General features: G+C 46.1%; 1 protein-coding gene across 1 annotated transcript; it reads right to left on the reverse strand.

Annotated features, from left to right (window-relative positions):
• Positions 1–13,246: 13,246 nt before the first annotated feature.
• Positions 13,247–14,170, reverse strand: LOC140897328 (olfactory receptor OR9H1). Its single transcript, XM_073309814.1, has one exon. It carries the CDS (start codon positions 14,075–14,077, stop codon positions 13,247–13,249), a length of 831 nt encoding a protein of 276 aa, XP_073165915.1. The 5' UTR covers positions 14,078–14,170.
• Between the last annotated feature and the right edge of the window lie 4,414 nt (positions 14,171–18,584).

Genomic DNA, 18,584 nt, shown 5'->3' on the forward strand with positions numbered 1-18,584 from the left:
GAGAAGGCCTTGTTTTGCCCTCAGCTGACTGGATGGTCCAGAGGGTTTGGATGTAGGAGAGCAGGGTGACCAGAAAGGCACCCAGGCCGAATATCCCCCCTACGATGAGGGTCACCATCTCCCTGAGGTACGTGGAAGTGTAGGATGAAGCCAGCACTGGGGGAATGTCACAGTAATATTGGTTGACTTTGCTGGAGTGGCAAATAGGCAGGGTGCAGGTAGACACTGTGTGCAGGAGGGAGTTGAGGAATCTGGTGACCCACGTCCCTGGCAGTCATCAGAACGCAGAGTCTCTTGCTCCTAATGACCATGTACTGCAAAAGGTTACACATGGCCACTTACCAGTCATAGGCCATCGCCACCAGGAGGAAAACCTCCCTCCCTGCTACAGCCACCAGGAAGTTGACCTGCAACATGCAGCCAGTGAAGGAAATTATGCTGCTCTCTGACAAGAGGTTTTCCAGCATCTTGGGTGTTGTAGCAATGTAGCAGCAGATGTCTTACCAGGAGAAGTTGCGGAGGATGAAGTCCAGCCGGTTGTGCAGCTTAGCCTTGGTCCCTATGGTTAGGATTTGAGGCCATTGCCAGTGAGGGTTATGAGGTACATCAACAGAAAGGCACCAAAAAGAGAGAAGCAAATGGCTGGGCGATTGGAAAGTGCCATAAGGACGAACTTGGCCACGATTGTCCCATTGTCCATTTCTCTGGTTGAAGAGGAGCTCTCCTGCAAAGGGGTAAATGAAAGCTATTTCATAATGTGAAACTCTGTGCATGGGAATGACGGATGGTCTTTGTGTTAAGGCAAAGGAGTGGCGGAGATGGAAGATCTAGGCTCTCATCCACAGGCATGTCTCCACCTGTCTCCCGCCAATAATAAACATTCTTAGTCTGATCCATTTTGGGTGGTTTTTTTGAACCAAATTGAAACTCAGTTAGACATGAAACCCTCTCCTCCTTGGCTGTTTCAGTGGTTCATGGGCATTGTAGTGTGGATGTCTCATGCTTTCATTTTCCTTTCTGAGCTGGACCCCCTGGCTTGATTACATCTCATCTGATTGACTGCAATGGAGGCAGAAACAGGGGAATCTCAACTAGGCGTAGAGAGGTTATTTGACCTCTGTATTTGGAACTGGTGTGTCCATCGCTGGAATCTTGTGTCCATTTCTGGTGTCCACAGTTCATGAAGGATGTTGATAAATTGGGAAGGGGTCAGAGAAGAGACAGAAGAATGACCAAAGGATTAGAAAACCTGCCTTAGTGATAGACTCAAAAAGCTCAATCTATTTAGCTTAACAAAGAGATGGTTAACGGGTGATTTGATCACAGTCTATAAGAACCTACACGGGGAACAAATATTTAATAATGGTATTAGACCCGCAGCAGGGGCCTTCATATGGTATGGGGGAACAGGCAGGTACTGGTCACAGTATTGGTATATAATACTCAAAGTACTCTTTATTGCTTACAAAATAAACCTCATTCATGCCACATTCATACCCCAAACATACAACACCAGAATCCACAGATCAGAATGAAGTCCCGATGGCTAGTTGAGGTTCGGTCAGACCAGATGAGATCAGATCAGATGCAGGGAGCTGGCGGAAAGACCACATCTATATGCAAACAGGGCTCTGGGGTTGTTGAAAGACTACAAATTTCAAATCATAGAATCATAGAATCATAGAATATCAGGGTTGGAAGGGACCCCAGAAGGTCATCTAGTCCAACCCCCTGCTCAAAGCAGGACCAATTCCCAGTTAAATCATCCCAGCCAGGGCTTTGTCAAGCCTGACCTTAAAAACCTCTAAGGAAGGAGATTCTACCACCTCCCTAGGTAACGCATTCCAGTGTTTCACCACCCTCTTAGTGAAAAAGTTTTTCCTAATATCCAATCTAAACCTCCCCCACTGCAACTTGAGACCATTACTCCTCGTTCTGTCATCTGCTACCATTGAGAACAGTCTAGAGCCATCCTCTTTGGAACCCCCTTTCAGGTAGTTGAAAGCAGCTATCAAATCCCCCCTCATTCTTCTCTTCTGCAGGCTAAACAATCCCAGCTCCCTCAGCCTCTCCTCATAACTCATGTGTTCCAGTCCCCTAATCATTTTTGTTGCCCTTCGCTGGACTCTCTCCAATTTATCCACATCCTTCTTGAAGTGTGGGGCCCAAAACTGGACACAGTACTCCAGATGAGGCCTCACCAATGTCGAATAGAGGGGAACGATCACGTCCCTCGATCTGCTCGCTATGCCCCTACTTATACATCCCAAAATGCCATTGGCCTTCTTGGCAACAAGGGCACACTGCTGACTCATATCCAGCTTCTCGTCCACTGTCACCCCTAGGTCCTTTTCCGCAGAACTGCTGCCTAGCCATTCGGTCCCTAGTCTGTAGCTGTGCATTGGGTTCTTACGTCCTAAGTGCAGGACCCTGCACTTATCCTTATTGAACCTCATCAGATTCCTTTTGGCCCAATCTTCCAATTGGTCTAGGTCCTTCTGTATCCTATCCCTCCCCTCCAGCGTATCTACCACTCCTCCCAGTTTAGTATCATCCGCAAATTTGCTGAGAGTGCAATCCACACCATCCTCCAGATCATTTATGAAGATATTGAATAAAATCGGCCCCAGGACCGACCCTTGGGGCACTCCACTTGATACCGGCTGCCAACTAGACATGGAGCCATTGATCACTACCCGTTGAGCCCGACAATCTAGCCAGCTTTCTACCCACCTTATAGTGCATTCATCCAGCCCATACTTCCTTAACTTGGTGACAAGAATACTATGGGAGACCGTGTCAAAAGCTTTGCTAAAGTCAAGAAACAATACATCCACTGCTTTCCCTTCATCCACAGAACCAGTAATCTCATCATAAAAGGTGATTAGATTAGTCAGGCATGACCTTCCCTTGGTGAATCCATGCTGGCTGTTCCTGATCACTTTCCTCTCATGCAAGTGCTTCAGGATTGATTCTTTGAGGACCTGCTCCATGATTTTTCCAGGAACTGAGGTGAGGCTGACTGGCCTGTAGTTCCCAGGATCTTCCTTCTTCCCTTTTTTAAAGATTGGCACTACATTAGCCTTTTTCCAGTCATCCGGGACTTCCCCGGTTCGCCACGAGTTTTCAAAGATAATGGCCAGTGGCTCTGCAATCACAGCCGCCAATTCCTTCAGCACTCTCGGATGCAACTCGTCCGGCCCCATGGACTTGTGCATGTCCAGCTTTTCTAAATAGTCCCTAACCGCCTCTATCTCCACAGAGGGCTGGCCATCTCTTCCGCATTTTGTGATGCCCAGCGCAGCAGTCTGAGAGCTGACCTTGTTAGTGAAAACAGAGGCAAAAAAAGCATTGAGTACATTAGCTTTTTCCACATCCTCTGTCACTAGGTTGCCTCCCTCATTCAGTAAGGGGCCCACACATTCCTTGGCTTTCTTCTTGTTGCCAACATACCTGAAGAAACCCTTCTTGTTACTCTTGACATCTCTGGCTAGCTGCAGCTCCAGGTGCGATTTGGCCCTCCTGATAACATTCCTACATGCCCGAGCAATATTTTTATACTCTTCCCTGGTCATATGTCCAACCTTCCACTTCTTGTAAGCTTCTTTTTTATGTTTAAGATCCGCTAGGATTTCACCATTAAGCCAAGTTGGTCGCCTGCCATATTTACTATTCTTTCGACTCATCGGGATGGTTTGTCCCTGTAACCTCAACAGGGATTCCTTGAAATACAGCCAGCTCTCCTGGACTCCTTTCCCCTTCAAGTTAGTCCCCCAAGGGATCCTGGCCATCCGTTCCCTGAGGGAGTCGAAGTCTGCTTTCCTGAAGTCCAGGGTCCGTATCCTGCTGCTTACCTTTGTTCCCTGCGTCAGGATCCTGAACTCAACCAACTCATGGTCACTGCCTCCCAGATTCCCATCCACTTTTGCTTCCCCCACTAATTCTACCCGGTTTGTGAGCAGCAGGTCAAGAAAAGCACCCCCCCTAGTTGGCTCCTCTAGCACTTGCGCCAGGAAATTGTCCCCTACGCTTTCCAAAAACTTCCTGGATTGTCTATGCACCGCTGTATTGCTCTCCCAGCAGATATCAGGAAAATTAAAGTCACCCATGAGAATCAGGGCATGCGATCTAGTAGCTTCCGTGAGCTGCCGGAAGAAAGCCTCATCCACCTCATCCCCCTGGTCCGGTGGTCTATAGCAGACTCCCACCACTACATCACTCTTGTTGCACACACTTCTAAACTTAATCCAGAGACACTCAGGTTTTTCTGCAGTTTCGTACCGGAGCTCTGAGCAGTCATACTGCTCCCTTACATACAGTGCTACTCCCCCACCTTTTCTGCTCTGCCTGTCCTTCCTGAACAGTTTATAACCATCCATGACAGTACTCCAGTCATACGAGTTATCCCACCAAGTCTCTGTTATTCCGATCACGTCATAGTTCCTTGACATCACCAGGACCTCCAGTTCTCCCTGCTTGTTTCCAAGGCTTTGTGCATTTGTATATAAGCACTTGAGATAACCTGTTGATCGCCCCTCATTGCCAGTATGAGGCAGGAGCCCTCCCCTCACAGACATTGCTGCCTGTGCTTCCTCCCGGTATCCCGCTTTCCCACTTACCTCAGGGCTTTGGTCTCCTTCCCCCGGTGAACCTAGTTTAAAGCCCTCCTCACTAGGTTAGCCAGCCTGCTGGCAAAGATGCTCTTCCCTCTCTTCGTAAGATGGAGCCCGTCTCTACCCAGCACTCCTCCTTCATGGAACACCATCCCATGGTCAAAGAAACCAAAGCCTTCTCTCCGACACCATCTGCGTAGCCATTCGTTGACTTCCACGATTCGACGCTCCCTACCTAGGCCTTTTCCTTCCACGGGGAGGATGGACGAGAACACCACTTGCGCCTCCAACTCCTTTATTCTTCTTCCTAGAGCCACATAGTCCGCAGTGATCCGCTCAAGGTCATTCTTGGCAGTATCATTGGTGCCCACGTGGAGAAGCAGGAAGGGGTAGCGATCCGAGGGCTTGATGAGTCTCGGCAGTCTCTCCGTCACATCACGAATCTTAGCCCCTGGCAAGCAGCAGACTTCTCGATTTTCCCGGTCAGGGCGGCAGATAGATGACTCAGTCCCCCGGAGGAGAGAGTCCCCGACCACCACCACCCGCCTTCTCCTCTTGGGGGTGGTGGTCGTGGAACCCCCAACCTCAGGACAGCGCATCTCATGCCTTCCAACCAGCGGAGTCTCCTTCTGCTTTCTCGCCCCAGACATATCATCTGGTCCACTCTCCGCAACGATACCTGTGGAGAGAACATGAAAGCGGTTAGTTACCTGTGTCTGTGTTACTGGAACCCGGACATTCCGCTTACCTCTTCTGGAGGTCACATGTTGCCAAGCTTCTTCACTGGCCTCTTGGCTCCTCTGTGCAACCTGCTCTATATCTGTAGAGCTTTGTGCCCCTAGAAGCCTATCCTGAGTTTCGTCCAGGAAATCCTCAGTTTCCCGTATGCAACGCAGGGTTGTTATCTGTTGCTCCAGACCTTCAATCTTCTCTTCCAATATGGAGACCAGCTTGCACTTTGTACAGACAAAGTCGCTTCTGTCCTGTGGAAGAAAGACAAACATGGCACATCCAGTGCAGGTCACAACAGCTGAACCCCCCCCTTCCATATCACCTTCCTACTATCAGCTTCCTCAGAGCAGTTTGCAAGACGTAAGCCTCACTGGGCTCCCTCCAGGCGAACTCCCAGGCAAACTCCTGCTGTGTGCTGCTCTGCTGTCCCCGCTGCTCAGCTGGTTCTCCGCCGCTCAGCTGGTTCGCGAAGCTCTGGCTTCAAATGTGTGAAACCTCCATTTATTATCCACTTTGTGACATCATTAGTCGTTTGTCTCTGATGTTTGGGCCTTTCACCCTGTCATAAATATAAAGGGAAGGGTAACAACCCTTATGTATGCAGTAACCTAAAATCCCTCATGGCCAGAGGTGCAGAATCCCCTTAACTGTAAGGGGTTAATCAGTTCAATTAACCAAGTTGGCACCTGACCAGAAGGACCAATGGGAAAAGAAGATACTTTCAAATCAGGGGGGCAGGGAGGTTTTGTTTGTGCTCTCTTTGTTTGGTTCCCTCTCAGGACACACAGAGAGACAAGCAGGTAAAGCAGCTCCTAAAAAGAACCTGAAATAATCCATCTAAAATTACAGCAATTGGAAGTAATAGCAAGGAAATGTGTTAGATTATCTTTTGTTTTAGCTTGTGAATTTTCCCTATGCTAAGAGGTAATTTTATTCCTGTTTTGTAACTGGGAAGCAGAGTCAGAGGGGAATTCTCTGTGTTTTAAATCTTTTTATTTACCCTGTAAAGTTATCTTCCATCCTGATTTTTCAGGTGTGATTCTTTCACTTTTTTTTAAATAAAATTCATCTTTTAAGAACCTGATTGCTTTTCAGTGTCCTAAAAACCAGGGATTTGGTCTGTGTTCACTTTGTTAACTTATTGGTTGGTATATTATTCTCAAGCCTCCCCAAGAAAGGGGGTGAAGGGGTTGGGGGGATATTTTGGTGGGGATAGGGCTCCAAATGGCCCCTCCCTGAATGTTTGTTTAAATCACTTGGTGGTAGCAGCAATACTGTCCAAGGACAAGGGACAAGGACAATTTGTGCCTTGGGGAAGTTTTTAACCTAAGCTGGTGGAATATAAACGTAGGAGGTCTTTCATGCCGGTCCCCATGTCTGCACCCCAGAGTTCAGAGTGGGGAGGGGACCCTGACACACCCACAACTCTGTTCCAGGCAGGCCACCATGATCCAAGACATGCCATTTCCTCCAATTCTTATACATTTTTTTATAGCAGTCCAGCTGGTGTTGTTCCTTATTTACTGATTCTTCATATATTTCCCAGGGACATAACAAAGTTGTTTTGTACAAATCGTCCTTACCCACTTGAAATCTTAAGTTCTTGCTTCAGTTACCAACACGCAATGCACGTATTTATGTCAAACACACTCCATCCATACTATGCCTTGATGGCCTATAGCACATTACATGGATATATGGATACATGGATATCTATAGATATCTATAGGTATAGATATAGATCTACATATGTCCCAACAATAGGTGTGACACCCTGGGACCCCAATATTCACCACCATCATGTAATTAGGATATGTTTTGCACAAAGAATGCCTTGTGAGGTATCATTCTAAAAGTCTTGATCTGCTAGACATTAATATCTCATTGGGTTGTATGTGTTATTGTCATATGTGAAGTTATGAGGTTTGGCTATGTATGTATTATTGAAACATGTTGTGAGGTTGAAAACACCCACAAGCAGACTTTCAGGTACAACAGTAAATAGACCAAACAATGTTAATGGATTAATAAATGCACAAAAACAAGGATTACCCCAGGAACTGTGTACAATAGAAACCTCTCAGAGATAGCACTACAGAATGGGAACTGTTTGACCCATGTCACAGCACAAGAGCTTTCCAGAAAGTGGGAAGAAGATGTAAAAGGGGAGAAATGACATCATGATGGTACCTCACTCTTTGTACAACACGGTTTTGTTTATTTACTAAGGTAATGTGCTTTGATTTGTTTGCTATCACTTATAATCACTTAAAATCTATCCTTTTGTAGTTAATAAAATTGTTTTTGTTTTGTCTAAAATCAGTGTGTGGAAATTGTAACTGGGCGGCAGAAAGCTGTTGCATATCTTCCTCCACATTGAGGCAAGGGGTGAATTTCATGAGCTTATGCTGTACAGTTCTCTGTGCGGTGCAAGATGGTATGATGATGGGTTTACACTCCAGAGGGGAGTGCATGCCTTAGGAGTTGGGAGGTGCCTTAGCTGAGCCTTCCCATGCAGAGCTGATTTCAGCATCTGTGTGTAGCTGCAGTTGGATGTGTGTCTATCTATCTGTATGTGTGCTGGAGGGAGATTGAGGGCCTGTCACAGCAATACAGTGTAAAGGGAGCCCAGGCTGGTGAGTCAGGAGGGCTCAGTGGTACCCCAGTTCCAGGTGGCACCCTGGGGGGAACCGTCAGAATGGGCTCTTCAATCAAGCAGAGAAATGGCTAACAAGATCCAATGCCTGAAAAGTTAAGCTGAACAAATTTAGACTGGAAATAAGGTGTACATTTTTAACAATGAGGGTAAACCACCATTGGAAGAAGTTATCAAGGGTCATGGTGGATACTCCATCACTGACATTTTAAAATCAAGATTGGGATTTTTGTTAAAAGATCTGCTCTAATTCAAATAGGAATTACTTGGGGGAAGTTTTATGGCCTGCGTTATGCAGGAGGCCAGACTAGATGACCACAGTGGTCCCTTCTGGCCTTGGAATGTGTGTATGTTTGAATGGTGCCAGCAGAGGGGCGTCCTCACTGAATCATGGGAGACTTCCGGGAGCCCAGTCCCGGAGCCCAGCCCCCAGAGGAGAACGAAGGAGAGAGGCACCTGAACTACAGCTCCCATGAATTGTTGCAGCAGCTCAGTTGGATGCTCATTGATGGCCAACAGCCCTGCAATAAAATGCTGTGTCTGGGTTGGACAAACTGGCATTTTCATTTCAAATCCTCCTGATCCAGAATAAAATATTTCTTTCCAATTCTCCCTCAGGAAAAAAACCCTGAAACTGTTTGGTTGAACTTCCTGTGGAAAGTGTGGATTCAGCCTGTCATAAATATAAAGGGAAGGGTAAACACCTTTAAAATCCCTCCTGGCCAGAGGAAAAATCCTTTCACCTGTAAAGCGTTAAGAAGCTAGGATAACCTCGCTGGCACCTGACCAAAATGACCAATGAGGAGACAAGATACTTTCAAAAGCTGGGAGGAGGGAGAAAAACAAAGGGTCTGTGTCTGTCTGTGTGATGCTTTTGCTGGGGACAGAACAGGAATGGAGTCTTAGAACTTAGTAAGTAATCTAGTTAGATATGCATTAGATTATGATTTCTTTTAATGGCTGCGAAATTAAGTTGTGCTGAATAGAATGAATATTCCTGTCTGTGTGTCTTTTTGTAACTTAAGGTTTTGCCTAGAGGGATTCTCTATGTTTTGAATCTAATTACCCTGTAAGGTATTTACCTTCCTGATTTTACAGAGGTGATTCTTTTTACTGTTTCTTCTATTAAAATGTTTCTTTTCAAGAACTGAATGCTTTTTGCATTGTTCTAAGATCCAAGGGTTTGGGTCTGTGGTCACCTATGCAAATTGGTGAGGATTTTTACCAAACCTTCCCCAGGAAGTGGGGTGCAAGGGTTGGGAGGATTTTTGGGGGAAAGTTGGTTCAAAACAACGTTTTTCCAATAAACCCAGATAAACGTTTGGTGGTGGCAGTGGAAGTCCAAGGGCAAAGGGTAAAATAGTTTGTACCTTGGGGAAGTTCTGACCTAAGCTGGTAATAGTAAGCTTGGGGGGGTTTCATGCAGGTCCCCACATCTGTACCCTAGAGTTCAGAGTGGGGAAGGAACCTTGACACAGCCAAACTGCATTTCCTGTTGAAAAAGCATTGTGATGGACAGTTCCCATGCAGCTCACTCTATTTGCTACTCTCCTCCACTCAAATAGCAGAATATCTTGCTTTAATCATAGAGTCGACTACGTATCTTGTATGCAGTCCAGCCACTTATCAGATACCTTCATCCTTCCTAATGCACAGCTTTGATTGACTTCTCTCCCTGGCAGCTTTCTCTCTATTCTTAATTTAAATAATATCCCTCTAGATTTTGTTTTAGAAACTCCTAAGCTAGAGGTTGATTCCCCTCTGTTTCTGGGAGGGGCTCTTCTGTTGGTACTTGCTTTCTCCACAGATTTTTAAACCTCTCATCTCCAGCATCTTCTCATTCAGGCAATAGGACATGACAACCTGCAACCTCGTGTCACCCACTCTTCCCTTTTAGTTGTCTCCTCATTTCAGTGACAGCTACTGAAGAAGAGTTTGAGTTCAGCTCTCTCCCTTCCCAGTATAACCCACTATAACCAAGGAACTCTTCGGCATCCCTGCCACGGGGTACCGCTTTTGCCAACACACCCACCCACCCACTTTCAAATGGCCCAAGTTAAACACGGTGATATTTTTGACACGGTCTCCCACAGTATTCTTGTCAGCAAGTTAAGGAAGTATGGGCTGGATGAATGCACTATAAGGTGGGTAGAAAGCTGGCTAGATTGTCGGGCTCAACGGGTAGTGATCAATGGCTCCATGTCTAGTTGGCAGCCGGTATCAAGTGGAGTGCCCCAAGGGTCGGTCCTAGGGCCGGTTTTGTTCAATATCTTCATAAATGATCTGGAGGATGGTGTGGATTGCACTCTCAGCAAATTTGCGGATGATACTAAACTGGGAGGAGTGGTAGATATGCTGGAGGGGAGAGATAGGATACAGAAGGACCTAGACAAATTGGAGGATTGGGCCAAAAGAAATCTGATGAGGTTCAATAAGGATAAGTGCAGGGTCCTGCACTTAGGACGGAAGAACCCAATGCACAGCTACAGACTAGGGACCGAATGGCTAGGCAGCAGTTCTGCAGAAAAGGACCTAGGGGTGACAGTGGACGAGAAGCTGGATATGAGTCAGCAGTGTGCCCTTGTTGCCAAGAAGGCCAATGGCATTTTGGGATGTATAAGTAGGGGCATAGCGAGCAGATCGAGGGACGTGATCGTTCCCCTCTATTCGACATTGGTGAGGCCTCATCTGGAGTACTGTGTCCAGTTTTGGGCCCCACACTACAAGAAGGATGCGGATAAATTGGAGAGAGTCCAGCGAAGGGCAACAAAAATGATTAGGGGTCTGGAACACATGAGTTATGAGGAGAGGCTGAGGGAGCTGGGATTGTTTAGCCTGCAGAAGAGAAGAATGAGGGGGGATTTGATAGCTGCTTTCAACTACCTGAAAGGGGGTTCCAAAGAGGATGGCTCTAGACTGTTCTCAATGGTAGCAGATGACAGAACGAGGAGTAATGGTCTCAAGTTGCAGTGGGGGAGGTTTAGATTGGATATTAGGAAAAACTTTTTCACTAAGAGGGTGGTGAAACACTGGAATGCGTTACCTAGGGAGGTGGTAGAATCTCCTTCCTTAGAGGTTTTTAAGGTCAGGCTTGACAAAGCCCTGGCTGGGATGATTTAATTGGGGATTGGTTCTGCTTTTGAGCAGGGGGTTGGACTAGATGACCTTCTGGGGTCCCTTCCAACCCTGATATTCTATGATTCTATGATATGCCACGAACTAACAGCATTCTGCTTCCATTTCAGCAACGAGACAGCACTATTCCCAAGGATTTGTTCTTAACAGACGTGCGGTCACCTAGGGACACTACCTACTAATGGGCTAGAAGATGCATTTCAAATGTGTGGCCGCATGGTCCTTGCAAACAAGCACTGGCTTTGGTATCTGGAGAGCTGCGTTCTGTTCCCAGCTCTGCTGTCTGATGTTGGGTCTCTGTTTCCCCTTTCGCCTCTCAGTCGGGGATTTTCAATCCCCTCCTATGAAAATCCCAGGTTAGAGCCATGCGAGTACCAAAGTGGTTAACAAAGAGGAGGATTTCTCATCTGTCTCCTCTGAATTCGCTACCAGCTCCAGAAGCTAATGAGGAGCGGCTCTGCGGGAGCCCCAGGTTAAATGTCAGCAGCACTCCATTGCCCCCTCCTTTTACTGCCTGACGTCTACCTGGCTGCTTATCTCTCTCCTCTTCGGACAGCACTTTCCGCTGCTGCTACATCAGCTTTGTTTCCTTCCCCGACTAGTGACTTTTGCCAAGCAGCAGCCTCCACCTAACTGGCCATCCCTTGTCCTGGGGCCCAGGCAAACTCTCTCCCCTCCTTCAGATCCCTTTTCCAAACGCATTTCTTCCCCCGCGATCCCTCAGTCAGTAACTCTGTCAGGAATTCCCTTGAGATACTAACATAGTTCAGAAAGAGAGAGAAAGAGAGAAAGGCACTGGACTTCCTATGGTACCAGTCAGGCACTACCTTAATCTGTTCATTCCTTCCACACTCCATCTGTCTCCGTGGCCTGCTGTTACCTGCCCCACCAACTTCTCTTGTCTCAGTTCAAATAGGGAGATCTTTTCTGCATGGACCATGGGCCTCAGGTCTGCACCTAAGAGTTAGGTTGACCTAGCTACACTGCTCAGGACTGGTGATAGCACTTGGTTGTTGTCCTTGTCAGACAACCCATCAACATTGCCCTGGCTGGGGACTCCCCCTCCAGAGGAAGAAATCTCCAGGTGTTTCTCTGGCCGGTTTCAGATCTCTGTGCTCTGTGACGAGCGACCATTTGAATGGTCATTGGGCCAAAGAGAGAGTGTGTGGATTCATACCCTGGTAGTTAGCGCATTCACCTGGGAGGTGGGAAAACCACATGTAAGTCCCTGGTCCAATGATTATTTAATTATTTTAACAAAGTGGAAGAGTTTGACAGGAGAGATGGGGACACATCCTGCCCCTTGCCCCCACCCCAAGCCCCCTAAGCAGCACCCTACCACTCAGCTGAGAGATGGGAGTCCAAGTTCAAATCCATTATCCGCATCAGGCAGAGTGTGGAATGACCCTGGGCCTCCCACATCCCTGGTGAGTACACTAACCCATATTCATGATGAGTTTCAGGCTGAACAAAACCAGACAATAATTATTGAATGACTCTAGGCACTGAGACTGAAAAAGTGAAAACTTTATAACTGCTAAAACAGAAATTGTCTCCAGCACATGCAAAGACATACAAAGTAAACAGTCTTAAATCAAATTCTAGTATGTTCTCAAGCTGCATTTTTCTTTCTTTGCCAGTCTGTAGTGTATAGAAAATTTTTATAATTTTGTATGGAAATATTTTTTTCGTCAGTTTGAGTGTGCACGGTGAAATCAACACGTACTGATATTTACAGATTAAAATCGAATGCTTCCAAGCCTCTTTGTACTGTGCACAACAATTATTATATAAAGTGGGTACAATGGGTAGATTAGATTTGAATGGCATGTTATTTTAATAGGTGAAATCCTGCTCCATTGAAGTCAATGGGAGTTTTGCTATTCATTTCAGCAGGGCCAGGATATCACCCAATATTTTTGACCCTGGAGGAGTCTTGATGATCTCACTCTATCGGGTTAGCAACTCCCTTCTTCTTTGCCACAAGTCATCACTAGCTATTCTGAAGAAATGACCACACAACACCAAAGAGAACGATCCATTTCCCACATTTCCCACTCCTCAGTTTATTGCCATTTCACTGACAGCTAAAACAATGACCGAACAGTCTCTAAATTCTTGTGAAAGCTGTAAATTTACTGACTGCTTTTCTTAGGGCCTTTTTTACCTCCTTGTTCCTCAGGCTGTAGATGAATGGATTGAGCAGGGGCGTCAGAATGGTGTAGAAGATGGAGAACACTTTGTTCAGGTCTTGCAGTGTCTTAGTTTTGGGGAGGAGATAAACAATGATCAGGGTTCCATAGAAAGTTGTAATCACAATGAGGTGAGAGGAGCAGGTGGAAAAGGCCTTTTGCCGCCCGGTGGTGGAAGGGATTCTCAGGATGGAGGTGATGATACAAATGTAAGATGTTACAGTTAGTAGAAATGGAGGCAGTGAACATACACCCGACAGGACAACACCCAAAAGTTTTATCAGACGGGTGTCGCTGCAGGAGAGATCTATCACTGGGGTTAAGTCACAAAAGAAGTGATCAATCTTACCAGGGCCACAGAAAGGCAGTTGTGACATCAAAGAAGTTATTATGGTAATAGGCAAAAACCCATTTATCCAAGACCCAGCTGCTAGCAGGACACAGAATCTGCCATTCATACGGGCTCCATAGTACAGTGGTTTGCATATTGCTAAATACCGATCATAAGACATTGCAGCTAAGAGATAACATTCTGTGGCTCCAAATAAACCAAACAAATAATATTGTGTGAGGCAGCGCTGGACAGAAATGGTTCTGTCCCCCGTCAGGAGACTGGCCAGCAGCCTGGGCAGGATGGTGGAGGTGTAGCACGTCTCCAAGCAGGACAAGTTCCCCAGGAAGAAATACATGGGAGTGTGCAAGTGCTGATCAGTTACAATGAGTGTGATGATGAGGATGTTCCCTACCATGCTCAAAATGTAGATAACTGAAAAAAGAAGAAAGAGAAGAATTTGCAGCTCATGGAGATCCCCAAATCCCAGTAGAATGAATTCTCTAGCCGTTTTATTGCTCCAGACTGGACCGGCCATAGATAGTAGTTAAAGAAAATCCCACATCCCCTGAAAGAGAACATAAAAATATATTTGAAGATTAATACACCAGCAGCAAATAATGCCATAAGATTCTTTTTTTTAATGTCTTCTGCTGGTCACTAGAGGAATGCAACCCAAGCTGTAAACTGACAGACAACTCAATGTCTGTAACAGATTTTTGATCTCCAAGAACAGCAGCTTAAAGACAGTCGTTCTAGGGGACGCTGAGTTTATGACACCAAATATCAGGCTAGGTATTCATCTGGTACAGAAGTACAGGTTATATCAGCCTGAAGAACTGCATGGAAAGCACCGGAAGTCCTTTTTATTACTGACCTTGGCACAGAAAGCGGGAATGTGCTAATAAAGTTTGCGGATGACATGAAGCTGGGAGGTATTGCCAATACAGAGAGGGACTGGGATATCAGACAGGAAGATCTGGATGACCATGTAAACTGGCGTAATAGTAATAGGATGAACTTTAATCGTGAAAAGTGCAAGGTCATGCATTTAGGGATTAATAACAAGAATTTCTGTTACAAACTGGGGACGCATCACTTGGAAGTAACAGGAGGAGAAGGACCTCAGAGTATTGGTTGATCACAGGATGACTATGAGCCGCCAATGTGATACGGCCGTGAAAAAAGCTAATGCGGTCTTGGGATGCATCAGGCGAGGTGTTTCCAGTAGAGCTAAGGGGGTGTTAGTTGTACCATTATACAAGGTACTGGTGAGACCTCATCTGGAATACTGTGTGTAGTTCTGGTCTCCCATGTTTAAGAAGGATGAATTCAAACTGGAACTGGTACAGAGAAGGGCTACTAGGATGATCCGAGGAATGGAAAACCTGTCCTATGAAAGGAGACTCAATGAGCTTGGCTTGTTTAGCCTAACTAAAAGAAGGCTGAGAGGCGATATGACTGCTATCTCTAAATATATCAGAGGGATAAATACTGGAGAGGGAGAGGAATTATTTAAGCTCAGTACATAAGTCAGGGGTTTGTTACAGGAGTTGGTGGGTGAGATTCCGTGGCCTGTGTTGTGCAGGAGGTTAGACTAGACGATCATAATGGTCCCTTCTGACCTTAAAGTCTATGATTCTATGATTCTATAACAACAATCTTTTATTTTATTTTTGTGCTGGCTTTAAGAAAATTGGTCAGCTTCATGGAGCTGCATGAATTGGTCATGTTCTACAACAGGGGTTCTCAAACTGGGGGTCATGACCCCTCAGGGGGTCATGAGGTTATTATGTGGGGTATAGTGAGCTGTCAGCTTCCACCCCCAAACCCCGCTTTGCCTCCAACATTTATAATAGTTTTAAATTTTTTTAAAAATGTTATTTTAATTTATAAGGGGGGTTGCACTCAGAGGCTTGCTGTGTGAAAGGGCTCACCAATACAAACGTTTGAAAACCAGAACATTAAAATATTTGGAAAGCCCATTCAATGTATTCTTTGCAGGGGTGTTTTGTTTGATCCCACCCCATACTGCCCTGGTCTGCAGAATGCAAGCCATGAGCATCAAACTGTGATTTCAAAGGACCGAGCATTTACATGGTGAACCAGAATGGCCAGAGTTACACTATCAAGAACTCAAAAACAACCCAAAGATAAAATTCAGAGGTTTGAAAAGGGATATCCCCCTGCCTTAGCATATAGGACAATTAAATAGCTAATTAAATGGGTGGGTTGGAAGAAAGCTGCTTTGTGCACCTACCTCTTAAGTAGCTTGTGCAGGAGACAGGATACTACACTGCGTGGATCAGTGATCTCATCTGATCAAGCTGTTCCTATGGTTCCAAACTATACTCTTCAGGGTGATATTTCCAAACCTGCCTTGGGGAGCGGGGTGCACAGTAAAGAGGGTATGCAAAGCTCAGCCTATACAGCTAAATAATTGTTAGCATCTATCTAGCACTAAGTTTCTCAACAGCTCAGGGAGGCAGATCCCCTCCTGAAAGGTAAAACACAGCAGTGAGCAGAGAGGATGGACTTTATCAGCTGCTCACTCTTGTCCATCTGCAATTCTGATTTACCTGAAAAGAGTTGTGAAGGTTGATTCACCTCTAAAAAGGGTCTATTTCAAGCTGGAATAGTTTGATAGGACTCCTTTTTCAGGATGAAGGTTCTACTGTTCGTCTTCTAATGTCATCTCTCCATGCAGCTGATTTCCTTCAACAAGCAGATTCCAGTTTGGATGTCCTAGTTCTGCTGCGTGTTTTTTGTAAGTTGTGCCTTGTCTAAAAGTGCCAGTCTCTGGTGTCTCATTATTTACCCTTCTTGCAAGAAGGTGAAATCTCCCAGGACACTTCTGCAGATGGGATTTTTGAATCCATGTCTAGGACACTGGGACATTGTTAAGAACATCAAACTCTTAACCTCAAAGGGAACGAGTTGGAGGACATAGAACTTCTAACCTTCTTCATTTTCTCTCTCTTTACCACATATATTAAATGCCTCCAAACTTTGTGAAAGCAGAGTTAAGGTTGCCCAGAGGTGAATCGTGCCCTTCCAGAATGGGGAAAGTCATTAAACTTAAACCTCTGAAAACCAGGCAGTGCAGAGTTAAAGGACACCTGTGTCACTGCAACATGACTTTAACTCCGCTTCCTGGAGCAGGCAATAGCCATCACATCTAAGTATGTCGTGGGGGTGCAAAGGTTAAACTACCGACGGAAGTGGTAGGATTTTCTAGCTCTTGATGTCTCCAGATCAAGACCAGAATATGCTTTTGTCAAACATTAGTTATTAGACTCAATGCAAAAATGACTGGAGAAATTCTCTGGCTTGTTATACAGGAGGTCAGGCTACAGGATCTGTCAGTCCCCTCTGACTCTGAAATCTACGAACCCATAATCGAGAGATGTGAGGAAGGACTAAGAGAATAGGGTGTTGTTGGGGGGTGTCCCACAGATTTGAATTCCAGCCTGTGTCTGCCTGTGCTCCAAGTGTGTTCGTGGTATGAGGCGTAGCTGTGTTGAACCGTGGAGGGATTTGCTGGAGCAGCTGGTGATGAGATCTGTTGCTGTGCTATGAAGCTGCGCTTTGAGAGATCGATGGCTCATTGCATCACTGAGTCCTGTCGGAGGGGCCAATGGAACTCTTTGGACCAGGCTCATGCATGGGGGACAGGAATAGGGGATCAAACACCCCCAGAGAAGCAGGGCCCCCCAGATCCCAACTGGGGCTGGGGCAGCTGCTGCCCATTCCCTCCTTTGTCTGAGGTGTGTTCCTCTTTGTCTCCTGGCCATTGCCCTGAGCAATGGGGCTGTGAATAAGAGGTGTCTCTCCTTATCTCCCCACCCCCATACCAACCAGCTGGATGGGAGCAGGGGAGGGGAGGGGCAAGGGGTGGAGGCTTCACACCGGATAGGGGAATGTGGAGGTGATAAGCCCCCTTCCATCCACAGCCATGTCCCCCTTCCAGTGTTTCTCCCCTCCCCTTACTCTCCCCCACCCTCAATCCTCTCCCCTATCTCCCATCCACATTAATCCACGAGTCGTAGAGTTCAAAGCCAGAAGGGACCATAGGGAAAATTAGGAGCTCTAGTCTGACTCCCGTATACCACAGGCCATTGCATGTCACCTGGCTACCCATGTTTTGGACCCAATAACTAGCATTTGGCTAAAGTATCTTCCGGAATGGCAGCCAGTCTTGGTCTGAATATATCACGAGATGGAGAATCCACCACTGGTTTGTTCCAATGGTCAATCACCCACACTGTTAAAAAGATGGGACTTATTTCTAATTTGAATTGGTCCGGCTTCGTCTTCCAACCGTTGGTTCTTGTACTTCCTCTCTCGACTGTCGTTTCTGATGTTGTACAGAGGATGATACTGAATCAAATGCCTTGCACAAGTCTAAGTAGATCATGTCGGAGTTCCCTTTGCCAACCCAACTTGTCATCTCAAAGAATGAAGTCAGGTTAGTTTGACAAGATCGGGTTTCCATACGACCATGTTGACTGACATTAATTATATTCCTAGCCTTTAATTCTTTATCGGTTGAACCCTGGATCAGCTTTTCTGGTATTTTGCCCAGGATTGTTGTCAGGACAACCAGCCTATCAGTACCCAATCACCCTGCTTGCCTTTTTTGAATATTGGCACAAGATTATCTCCCTCAACCCCCACCCCTTGCCATGGCCCCAAACCCATCTCCTGTCTCCTCCCCCACCCCACACATTCACTCTCACTCTTCACCCTCTAATATTTCCTAGCTCTGAATCCAAAATAAGGATCTGGAAATGCAATGAGTAGCTCACCTTAGAGGCAGGGTATGTCAGAAATCCCTTGACCAAATGACCCTTCAACTTGTTTGTCTTACATTGCACTCGGTTCCATTGCTCAGCATGGCAGAAATACTCACTGGTAAGTGGAGT

Source organism: Lepidochelys kempii, chromosome 13 (genome assembly GCF_965140285.1).
Source record: "Lepidochelys kempii isolate rLepKem1 chromosome 13, rLepKem1.hap1, whole genome shotgun sequence".
Classification (NCBI taxonomy): Eukaryota; Metazoa; Chordata; order Testudines; family Cheloniidae; genus Lepidochelys; species Lepidochelys kempii.

Excerpts from the sequence above, each read along its gene's own strand:
- LOC140897328 (XM_073309814.1), bottom strand. The coding sequence starts at position 14,077 with ATGGTAGGGAACATCCTCATCATCACACTCATTGTAACTGATCAGCAC.